The sequence below is a fragment of the Rousettus aegyptiacus genome, unplaced genomic scaffold (assembly GCF_014176215.1).
Source record: "Rousettus aegyptiacus isolate mRouAeg1 unplaced genomic scaffold, mRouAeg1.p scaffold_m13_p_16, whole genome shotgun sequence".
Classification (NCBI taxonomy): Eukaryota; Metazoa; Chordata; class Mammalia; order Chiroptera; family Pteropodidae; genus Rousettus; species Rousettus aegyptiacus.
This window is the reverse complement of record NW_023416291.1, coordinates 52,503,093-52,514,404: the sequence shown is the minus strand read 5'-3', so window position 1 is coordinate 52,514,404 and position 11,312 is coordinate 52,503,093. Positions and strand designations below refer to the sequence as shown.

The 11,312-nt window shown below is 61.6% G+C and overlaps 1 protein-coding gene across 3 annotated transcripts; it reads right to left on the bottom strand.

Moving 5' to 3' along the window:
• Positions 1 to 1,355: 1,355 nt before the first annotated feature.
• On the bottom strand, positions 1,356 to 10,395 carry UBXN6 (UBX domain protein 6). Of its 3 annotated transcripts, none has more exons than XM_016144554.2 (10): positions 10,238 to 10,395; positions 7,404 to 7,567; positions 6,931 to 6,995; positions 5,833 to 5,961; positions 4,677 to 4,774; positions 4,024 to 4,099; positions 3,294 to 3,378; positions 2,819 to 3,169; positions 2,475 to 2,623; positions 1,356 to 1,911 (listed from the first exon to the last, which is right to left on the bottom strand). In XM_016144554.2, the coding sequence occupies exons 1-10, from the start codon at positions 10,318 to 10,320 to the stop codon at positions 1,783 to 1,785; spliced, it is 1,329 nt and encodes a 442-aa protein (XP_016000040.1). In that variant the 5' UTR covers positions 10,321 to 10,395; the 3' UTR covers positions 1,356 to 1,782. The 3 variants fall into 3 exon arrangements, with proteins under 3 accessions (XP_016000040.1, XP_016000047.1, XP_036089979.1); XM_016144561.2 differs by lacking the exon at positions 10,238 to 10,395 and adding an exon at positions 8,891 to 9,415; XM_036234086.1 differs by lacking the exon at positions 10,238 to 10,395 and adding an exon at positions 8,617 to 8,782.
• Between the last annotated feature and the right edge of the window lie 917 nt (positions 10,396 to 11,312).

Below are 11,312 nucleotides of genomic sequence, written 5' to 3'. Positions count from 1 at the left end.
CATTTTGGCAGGAGGTCACAGATTCCGTCTGACTTGACTCCTGTCCTGCTGACCCCTCATGCTGAGCTGCTTTTGTTCCCACTGTCCCCACAGGGGAAGAGCCAGCAGGCATAGCAGTGTATAGACCAGTTCACTTCTGGACACAGCCAGACTGGGCGACACCACCTGTTGCTGGGGGGTGACCAAGCCTCAAGCCTCCATCAGGCCAGCCTCCCCCCCACCACCTCGGTCTTCCTTCAGGGGTCCCATGTGGGTGGGGCTGACACCCCAGTTGCAGGATGAGGGCGTGAGCCCAGCCGGGGCCCCCTGCTGGAGGCGGGGTGCAGCTGTGTGAACACAGGCGTGTGGAGGACAGGCACACAGGTTAACAACGTGGACACAGCTACCTACGCCACCAAGTCTCTTTAAGCCCGTTTTAGTTGTGCATCTGACAACTAGGTGAGTCCTAGCAGCGGCTGGGGACAGAGAGGGGATATGTGATCCAAGTGACAGACTGAGGCCTTGCTGGGTTCCTGAGACACAGCAGTGGACAGGCCTGCCCCCCCCCACACACACACACCCCCATGTGAAGCCAGCTGCTGGTGGCCCAGGTGTGAGGCACGGGCATGCATGGGGGCAGCTTGCTGGCCGAGGGATTTCTGCTTTAAGTCACACTTGGGACCTTGAAGTTTCAAGTCTGGCGACCTCGTAGCTGGCAGTGGCCAGAGGACCAGCCACCAGGTCTCAGCACAGGGAAGGATCTAGAAAAAACAGGAGCCAGCGGTCCACCTGAGGGATGGATGAGATGATCCCATTGGGCAGTAGAGCACCCAGGCCCTGGGCGACAGGCGCATTCCTTCACGCCCTGGGGCCTTGGTGTCCTGCAGTCCCCTGCGACCACTGTATCACGTGACTACAAAAGGCTAAGAACTCAAACTTTAGTCTGGGGTGTCAGATCTGACGTGGGCCTCACTGCACTTAAACCCAGGTGTTGGCGGGACGGGTTCCTTCCAGAAGCTCCAGGGAAGAATCCACTTCCGTGCCTTTTCTAGCTTCTAGAGGCCACATGTTTCTTGGTTCGTGGCCCCTCCCCCTGTCCCTTCTGCCTCCTTCCGCGGTAAGACCCTGTGAGGGCCCTGGGCCCATCTGGAAAACCCAGGACACTCGCATCTTGAGATCCTTACTCACATGCAAAGTCCTTTTCATCACCTAAAGCAAAATGTATAGGTTCCGAGGGTGAGAATATGGACATCCTCAAGGCCTGAGAGGCCCGACCCCATAGCCCAGGTCCCTGGGGCACGCGCCCCTCAGCAGCCGCTGGGTGACCGCAGCTGCTGGGCCTGCCCTGCACCGCACAGCTGGAATTACCACCAGGAGACGAGGCAAACGGCCTGTTTATTTGGGTTCAGAATTTATAGAATTCTGTTCTGCCAAACCCGGTTTCTCTCCCTCTTATGCCACTGACACCAGCCACCCTACAAGGCGGCCTCAGGCCAAGCGTGGCACCTGGGCCACTCCCCTGCCCAGGGAGGTGCCTGCCCCTACCCATCGTGCCTAGGGTTGTTAACGGGTTAAGAGCAGCTGGAGAAGATTCAGACCCAGTGTGGCCGTTGTCCCTGAAAGCTCTCTGGGCGGCAGGTCACGGGCCAACCAGCGGCCCTCCCCTGCCCGGGCGCTCTGCGGGCCGGGCAAATGGCCCGAGGCGGCGGGAGGCCCTGGAGTGGAGGGGGTGCAGCGGCAGTGGTGCAGGAAGCAGGAGAGCATGAGACAGGCCACGGGGGCTGAACCAACCCTGCTTTTATTTCACGAGAGCTTCTCGATGGCCGACAGGAGCTCAGGTTTCAGAATAGACGAGTCTGGATCAGCCCCCGCGGCCTTGATGTCCTCGAGCACTGCCGCATCCCAGGAGAAGGTCAGCAGGGCCGAGGGCACCTGTGGCGGGGCGAGAAGCCTCAGCCTTGCTCTGGCCCTACAGGACAGAGCGCAGGTCTTCACGCTGACCATCTCGTGTTGGAGCCAGGGCCACCCTGTCCCGGGGCTGCTCCCCGCCAGTGATGCCCAGTCTTGCGGTCAGCCCATTTTCAAAACGGGGCCCTCCTATGGACGGCCCAGGCCCGGGGATGCCCCTGGCCCGGCTGAGGCCACCCCAGTGCCGGGCAGCAGTCGGGGCCTCCCGCTCAGGCTGCCCTCCGGCCCCCTCCAGCCTCCCCAGTAAATCCCCACGTGTCCAACCCCGCTGGGTTCTGCTCCTCAGAGCCTCGCACTGGCACGCCTGCCACCTTCCTTCCCAGTTTACAGGGGGAGACCAAGTGACGCAAGGTCACACTGTGTAGGCGGGAAGGTAGGACTGAAGCCCAGGGAGCCTGACGCCGGCCCGCCCCTAGCACCGCCCCTAGCACCGCCCCACGCAGAAGAGCGCTGCCCTTGTGGGGAGCACGTGCCCACGCAGCAAGAAGCTGGCCCTCCAGCACGCGGAGGGGAGGCTTGTCACTCACCAGCCCGCACTCATTGAAAGCCAGGTTCTCGTCCTCCGACAACTTCTGCCCCCCGGAGGCCAGCAGCTCAAAAGGCAGCCAGTCGCTCTGCAAGGCCTCCCGGACAAAACCGTACAGTACTGCCACCCTCTCCCGGGCGTAGAAGGTCCCTGGGGTAGGGGGCACAGTCAGAGCAGGACTGGAGATCACGGGAACCCCCCAGGGCCCACCCAGCCCAGCCAAAGTCAGACCAGAGAGGCCTTCCGCTCCTGCCAGGGCACAGCTCACCCGCCGTAGCTATCACCAGCCCCGCTCGGCCCCGCCCTTCCCCACGGAGCCCGGAGCCCGGGGCAGGCGGCGCGCACCCTGCAGGAGGCAGCCGTCGGGCAGGCGCACGCGCAGCAGCGTGTAGGTGTACTTGCGCATCTCTCTCTGCTCCTCCTTCTCCCGCATGGCCTTGGTCCGCAGCACGCTCAGCCGCTCCACCGCCTCAGACCTGAGCCTCTGCTCCCGCTTGACCTCCTCGGCCGTGAGGCTGAAGAAGTCGGCAGGCAGGTCGAACTGCGAGGCCAGGGCTGAGGGCCGGAAGATGCGGCGCTGGCGGGCCAGTGTGGCCCGCAGGGGCTCGGCACCCAGCAGCTGCTCCTTGTGCCTCTCCAGGCTCTGGGGCTGGGCCAGGGCAGCCTCACTGAGCACATAGAATTCTTCGGGGCCCTCTGGAGCATGCAGGAATGTCACTGCCACAGCAGCAAGACCCCAGAGCCAGCCTCCCCTTGCCCCCCAACACACACACCACCTGCAACTCCCAGCTCAGCCAAGGCCCTTCTGTACTCAGCTTACCCTGATCCGGGACTGCCAACAGCGCCTTCTGGAAGCCGATGGCCTCAAAAAACTCGTGGGTCCCCTCCAGGCAGTTAATGCGCTCCTGGGAGCAGAGCTGGAAGTCACACAGGGCCCTGGGCCTCCCCACCCACCCCGGCCTCGCGGCCCACCCAGCCCAGCATCCCCCTCAGTGCAGCTGCTACCCTCTGGGCAGGACGAACCCCCGAAGCTGCCTAAGGAGAGGCTGCAGGGTTTCCAGCAGCTGCTCAGAGGGCGTGGGACCCCAAAGGCCAACAACCACAGCGAAAGAGCAGCTAAAGAGCCAAAGGACAGCATGGGGCGGTCCCTAGAGTGGAGAGGGGCCACACGTGATGCAGGGGGGGCAGCAGGTGTCCTGCCGGCAGCACAGGTGACATGGATCAGGGTGGAGGGACCCCACGATTTCTCCACAGAAGCCAGAAATGTTTGTGCGTGTAAGAAATCCCCCCAAAACTGACATGTTCCCAACTATTTGAATTAAAGGAAAGTCAAAACATGCCAGGGGTGGTACAAAGAACCCACTAAATATAGATATCTTGTATGACCAACGTTCACAAATGCCCCTGTCCACATACCACCTCTGCCCGCCCCAACCCGCACCCCCTGGAGGGCCCTCCCACTGGCCCCAGTGCCACTCTGGGCCCCTGTGGCTGAGGTGGCTCAACCGCGCCAGCTACGCCGGGCTTGAGTTGCTGCATGCAGCCCTCACCTGGAACACCTTGTTCTGCAGCTTGATCTTCCTGTACTTCTCCTCTTCAGGGTGCAGGTGGATGTTGTCCAGGTACCTGGGGCAGAATCGGCGGATTGGGACAGGCTTGGCTTGGCTGCCTGGCTCCTCTGTACCTCCCACCCCCAGACGGCAGCTCAGAGCCACTGCCGGCCTTGCGGTGAGTGACTCGGGGGTCGGGGCTGCAATCGGACCTCACACCCCCGGTGGAGCCCGACCCTGGTGCCGACAGCCTGGGTCAGCACAGGACGCCCACGGGGGGCCCGTCCCTGTGCCTGCTCCTGGGTCCTGCCTCCCCTGGAGAGCACCAGTGAACCACGGTGTCAGTGGACAGAGCCAGAGTAACGGGAGCCCGTGAGCAAGACTGACTTGAGCAGCCCTGGACCTGCTAGGTCGGGGAGTGGGGCGGCCCCCTGCCTCCCTTACGTTGCTTTGATGATCCACAGGGAAGCCAGGGTTGGGAACCCCTAGTTCGGTAAACCTCTCCGGTTTACAAACAAATAAACTGAGGCCCGGAGAGGCCAAGCCCCTTCCCCACGGGGTCGCTCCTAGGGCCAGGTTCATGAGCCCCCCCAGTGGTGAGTCAGGCTAGAGGCCCATGGGGCTGCCCCCAGCAGGAAGGGGCGCCCACTCACCTGGCGATGGTGTCCACGCCCAGCTTCACCCGCTCCCGGTCTTTGTTGAATGTGTGGATTTTCATGATGGAGGCAGCTACTGGGTCCGCGGAGAAGTGCTGGGAGAGCAGAGAGGGAGTCAAAGGCGCTCGCCTCACGGCCTGGAGGCCGACGGCCCAGGTGGCAGCAGTAACGACAGTGGACACAGGACTGTCTCGCGGCGGGCCGCCAGCAGCGCTTAACTGAAGCAAATTCAACTGTACACGCTCAGCAGACAGCACCATCCTGGGCCTCGGGCCGGCCCTCACCTCTCAGGAAGAGAAACCGTCAGCAGCCCAGGTCACGCCATGGAACTGAGGCTGCCGACTGGCAGCCCTGAGACAGGACGTGAGCCCAGACGATCGGGCGGGCCCAGGCTGTCATCAGGGCCCGTAGGAAATGGAACCGGAGGGCAGCCAGACGGAGGGAGACGGCCTGGCATCCCTGGCTGTGAAGATGGAGGAAGAGGCCACAGGCAGCCTGCAAATGGACATTCCCAGAGCGTCCAGAACGAACACGGCCCTTCTGCCACCAGCGAGAGCCATGTCAGACTCTGACTTCCAGAATGAGAGACTAGACATGTGTTTGAAGCCCCAGAGTTTGTAGTGACCAGTGATGAAACTCAGACCCAGGGCAGATGTTCAGATATCCTTTTATTCTTCTTGCAATTTTAAGTTTGGAATTATTTCCAAATGCAGAGTATTAAAGGAAAAAAATGCTGATGTCCTTTTCATACGGGTTTAGTAGCAGATAGTGCCCATGATAAGTAAGCAGGAGTGCTACAGTAGCTTTTACATAAAACCAAAACCAGAGAACGGAAGAGACGCGCAGCTGGAACGTCTCTGACAGCTACCGGCAGAGGTCGCCTCCCGGGAGGGCAGGAGGGCGGTGGGCAGGCGAGTGGAAGGCGGGTCAGCGTGGCAGCTTCAGGCGCCTCCCCGCGCCGGCCCCACCGCGCCTGCCCCACTGCGCCACACGGAAGCATTACCTCTTTGAAAACGTGAAAAGGGACATGACGTACGCCGTACGCCGGTGGGCACTTCAGGGGGAAGCGCTGCCCGGCCTCACCCGGGCTCACTGAGGGCAGCTCTGACCCCAAAACATCTGGGGGGAATGGGGGCCAGGGGCCACCACTCACCAAGGCAATGGCCTCTCTGACGTGGCTGTCCCGCTGGTCCTTCCTCAGGAGGGCCCCCGTGAGCGGGCAGATGAAGTACACTCCAGGCACCGCTAGGTGTGTCGAGCCTTCCTCTTTGGGCTCGGGCATCTGGGAGGATGCGGATAAAGGTGTCTGAGCCCGGGCTGTGGACAGAGGCTGCCCGAGCCACTGAGCTGCCACATGGCCCTGGAAGTCAGACATCCCGGGTCCCAACATGGTCCCTTCTGCCATGGAACACCGTGGTCTGGGGACCGAGCCCCTCCAAGGCCGTTTTCTGGTCTGTGAACCATCTCTGCAGGACCAGCTCAGAACCCAGTGGCAGCTCTGGACACTGTGCTCAGTCAACGGCTGCCCCTGTTCCTGACCCCCACCCTGTGGCAAGCAGGTCTGTGGTGGGGCGTCCACAGCCATGGTGCCCTGGATGAGTTCCGGCCTCTGTCTGGGCCCCTGGCCCTAGGCCACCTCTAGGGTCTCTCCCAAGCTAAAGTCCAAGAAGAACTCGAGGGTCCGGCGGCTGGGAATGTACTTTCTACAGAGCTCCACTTTGAATTCCTCTTCCTCCAAAAAGGCCTCTGCTTACGCCAGTCTCTGCAGAGCCCTCCTACCTCCCAAGAAGGTGGCACAGGGCAGTGCTGAGGGTACTGGCCTTGGCGTCCCATGGACTGGGTTTTGAGGTATATGACTGAGGACAGTGGGCTTTGCCTCCCTCAACCTGTTTTCTCTTTTGAAAACTGGGACCCATAAGAGCAACTGGCCAACGAGCTAATGGGGTCCAGTCCCACGCTCGGCGCCCGGGCCTGGCATCATCAGGTGCCGAGCGCGGAGGGCCCAGGCGGCACTGCACTGGTACAGTCCACTTCGACCGTGCAAGGCAGGGCTCCCCACAGCCAGCGTGGCCTCTACCCGCCCTGATCTCTCTCTGCGTCCCGTCCCCCACCAGGTGCTTCTAGCCCAGGGCTGGCCACGCAGCTGGAGATGAAATGGCCAATTAGACAAAAGGGAGGAGGAACCTGGGGCTGGTCCGGCTCCTGTGCCCCGTGCCCCCTGAGGTGACACCAGCGATGTGGATGCTTTTACCATGTTGGTCCCTGGGGCTTCCAGGCTCCCACTGACAGTCGCTTCAGCTCGAAGTTCCTTTCTCACTGCAGGGAGAAACAAAGACGAGTCAGTGCATGGATCCTGCTCTGTCCCCAGGATCAGCCCTGCCCAGGGGACTCACATCCTCCTACTGAGACAGGCTCACCCCTCCCTGCAGCCAGCCTGAGTTCCAGCCCTTCCTCTAGCTCCAGGTCCTTCCTGGCCCCCAGGCTTCACCTGACCACCTGAGGACCTTTGACCTCTTCCTCCTCCACTTCCCCACCTTCAAGCCACCCAGACACATCGGGTCCTTGTTCCTTTCCATCCTGCACTTCTCCCCTCTCAGTTGTGATTTTAAAGCGTCCCAAAGTCGTTGGTTATGTAATTATTTGCACCCAAGGCCAAACAGGTCATGGGACCCATGAGCACCCATGGCCCAGCCCCGCCGCAGCCTGAGGCCGCGCACGGCCCACCCTGGTTCCGGATGGCATCCTGCGACGCAGGGCCCCGCGCCCTCGGCTGCTTCTGCTCCAGCCGGGCCAGGGCGGCGGCGGCGGCCATCTGTGCCTCATCGGTGGGGCCCTGGCGGGGCTGCCGGAGCGGCGGCTGGTTGGGCTTTTCTTTGGGGGCCTTCTCCCTGGGGAGAGACAGAGGAAAAGTGAGGTGACGCAGGGTCAGACAGAAGAGCTTCCACCCCTCGCCCGCTTCTACCAACACGACCTCTTTGCTAGGGGCCACCCACACCACCAGAAGGCTCTAACATGAACATAAAAGGCCCTGCCCCTTTGGGCAAGTCGAGCGCCGGCCTGGGCATCAGCGGTGTCACCTGTTAAATGAAGGCTACATGTCACGGCACCCACATACACAAGGACCGTCCCAGGAAAGTATGTGGGACAGCACCCCAATGTCTTTAGGAACTGATGCGACTCAAAGGTGTCACTCCTGTTCTCGCTCCCTCCTGGTAGGACCGCTGGCTCGTCCAAACAGCGAGCAGGTGCGACATGCACACGTCCTGTGTGCCTGAGCCAGGGAGCACGCAGCGTTCATGCCTCACGCCAACGCCCACCCCTGAGGGAGGTCTCAAGATCCCTTCTCACAAGTCCTAGAAAGTCACAGCAGCTCAGACAGCTGTGAGCCCTGGGTTAAAGATGTCCCAGAGCTCTGGTTCACTCTCCACCCTGGGAAATACACCTGCCAGGACCCCAGGGAAGGGATGGCCTCTAATCTACTTAGCAGGAAAACAGGCTGCCTGCAAATGTGTCAGCAAAGAGAATGTATCAGCAGAGATGCCCCTCTTGCCCAGGCGGGCTCCCCCGCCCCCGCCCCAGCAGTTGTGACTGCTGCGCTAAGTCTGCAAAACCCCAGGGGCCAAGGCTCTCAGTTCCCCGGCCCACTCCTCCGCTCAGGCGCCCAGGCGGCCCTCTCTTCTTGTTCCAAGGCCTCTGAGACCTGCTTCCTGCCCATTCCGGCCCCTCCTGCCGGTCCTCCCCACAGCCGAGAAGCTAGAGTCGAAGAAAAAATGAGTCACACACACCCGCCCAGCCCCGTGTGATATTGAACTCTTTTTATAAAAATGCTGCTTTCTGGGACACCTCACCCAACCCTCATGTGGCTCCCCTGGGCAGCCAGAGGGATCCCTCTAAAACCAAAGCCAGGACTATCCACTGCACCAAGTCCCCCCAGCACCTGCACAACAGGATCCTAAAGCCACCCACGGGCACGCTGCAATCTCCCTCGTCTGCTCCTGTCTATGGTGGTCTCCCCGACGCTGCTCACACAGGCCCAGCTGGCTCCCGCCACAGAGCCTTGCACTTCCTGTGCTCTCTGCCAGGAATGCTCTGCCCGGAGGCGGCATGAGGCAGGGGGTCTGGGAGGGGGAGAGTGCTTCGGTGTGGGGAGGGGGCGGAGAGAGACAGAGAAGCATGGGGGAGGGGCGGGGAGGGAGGGAAAGGAGTCTCACCTCTCCCCTGGTCCAGCTTTGGCTCAAATGTCACCTCGGAGAGGCATGCCTGCACCACTACCCCGTGCCCTGCAGATTTTTTTTCACCATGCAAACACCACCTGATGTGTCATGTATGTACTGGTTTATTTGTCCATGTCCCCCACTAGAAGGCGAGGCCTGAGAGAGAATTTTGTCTCATCCATACTGGAACTGCTGGACACACACCCTCCCGCACACCCTGAGTCTCCCATCTCACTCCCGGAGTGTCGCGGAAACCTGCGTCTCCACTGCTTCCCCTCAGTGCTCCTCTCCCAGAAGCCCCAAGAACCACCGATCCTCAGAACAGATGCCCTGAGGCCCTTGCCCTGCACCCACTCTCCCTCGCCCACCACCACTACCTCATGATTCTCTCGCTGCCCCTTCACCTGGCCCCTACCTCTTCACAATCCCTTCCATTACTCTTTAGGGGCCCCTGCCCAGGCTAACATCTTTCCTCAGTCACTCCCCATCCTAGGACCACCCCTGCCAGTCCCCTCTGGCCTGCAGCTCCCTGCAGCAGCCCCGCCCCGCCGTGGAGCAAGTTCCTTCCCTGCTCACCAGCCCTGACAGCCTAGCACCCATCCTCACCTGCTCCGCGGCACCTCCCCCCGCATGGCCCCGCGAGCTTCCAGCCTTGCCTCAGGCCCTTCCCTTCTCCCAGACAACTCCCAGAGGCCCCGGGGTGTGCACACCACCTCCTCTACCTTCCCAGGTCTCCCAAGGACTCCCCATTCCATGCGACCAGCACCCACAAGGCCCCCATCTCCTTCCCGTCGCAGACTCGCGCATCCCACCCCCGCGCCTCCATTCTCCTCCTAGAACTTGTCCCGCGGCTCGCAGCCCGCAGCCCGCAGCATTCCCGCAGGGCGCCCGAACCCCTGCCACCCCTCGCAACAGCGCCTCGGGCTCCCTGGCTCCACCCAGCCCACCCTCGCGCTCCGGAGCCCGGACTAGACCCCCGTCCCCACGGACGCTAAGCCTCTCGACTCCGCTTCTCCAGGCTCAGCCGCCAACCCCGGTCATCTAGGACCCCCCAAATCCAGACGCCTCTTCAGGACCCCGTCTCCGCCCGCAGGCGTCCCTCACCCCGCCCCCTTACTCCCCGCACAGGTCCCTCCATTCATCGCCGGCTCCCTGCAGCCCCGCCCCCTCGCCCCGTCCTCCTGCCCCGCCCCCTCGGGCCTCGCCCACCCCCCGCCTGCGGACGCTCCCCTCCCCCTTACTTCCCACTCCCGCCCCCCGAGGTCTCTCCCCACCCCCTGACTCGGCCTCCGCTCCCGCGCCCGTCCCCGCCCCCAGCCTCACGCCCCAGCGCCCGTCACGCACCCCGCCGACTCCGTGAGCTTCTGTCCGGGCCCCGCACTCTTAAACTTGATGTCAGACTTGATCTCCTGGAAGAATTTCTTCATGGCGGCGGCGGGCCCGGCGGCTGGGGGCCGCGGAGGGCGGGGGGGGCGGGGGTCGCAGGGCCCAGTCAGGGAGGGGCGGTGGGAGCCGACAACCGGAAAAAAAACACGGCGCCGCCGGAAGTCCCGCCTCCGCGCCGCCGCCCACGTGACAATCGGTCCGGCGCGCCTTTCTAGCCCTCCGCGCCTCGGCGACCGCTCTGATCGCTCGGGCCGCGTCTCCGTGGTTCTTCCGGACTCCGTTGCCAGGGGCGACGTGCGCGCTTCCAGCTGGAGGCTGTGCTTGGCGCCTTCCACCACGTTCCCAGGCGGGTGACAGGGGAGGGAGCGCAGGCCCTGCTCACGAGCTATTCCTGGCTCCCCGGCGCTTACGTGATAAAGTCCCAATTCAATTGCGGAGCACTCAAGACTCCCACAGCCCAGCACCTCGCGGTCAACCCCAGCTCCCTTAACTTTCCTGAGCCTCGGGTTCCTGTCCATAAAATGGCGACAAGAACAGCACCTGCTTCCTGGGAGGATTTGTAAGCGCGACGGTATAATTGGAAGGCTCAATAAATGGCAGGCGTTCCGATATTTTACTCCTTTAATTGAGAGTCGGCAGTTTGCAAGATCAAATAAGAGGATCAGGCACAGAAAAGGAACATTTTTTAGACCACCATTGACATTTGAATGTGTGCATTAGATGACAGGAAGGAGTTACTGATTTTGCTGAGGGTTATGTTTAAGTTTTTCTTTTTTTTTCCGAGACACATCCTGAGGCATTTATGGGTGAAATTACATGAGATGCACTTTAAAATATTCCAGCAAAAAAATTCAACACACATACACACGCACACACTTTAGGTAAGAAATCTCATGGCCGCATTTCCTCCGTGGGGTAGAGTGTGAGAGCAGTCATTTCCCAAATATTTACTGAGCATCTACTACTATGTGTCAAGCAAGTAGTCATAGCAGGGTACAAGACAGACAGGATCCTGATTATGAGAGGCTCAAGG

Excerpts from the sequence above, each read along its gene's own strand:
- UBXN6 (XM_016144554.2), bottom strand. The coding sequence starts at position 10,320 with ATGAAGAAATTCTTCCAGGAGATCAAGTCTGACATCAAGTTTAAGAGT. Across the intron at positions 5,962-6,930 it reads AAGCCCCAGGGACCAACATG|ATGCCCGAGCCCAAAGAGGA; the intron begins GTAAAAGCATCC and ends GCATCCTCCCAG. Across the intron at positions 4,775-5,832 it reads TCAGAGAGGCCATTGCCTTG|CACTTCTCCGCGGACCCAGT; the intron begins GTGAGTGGTGGC and ends CTGCTCTCCCAG.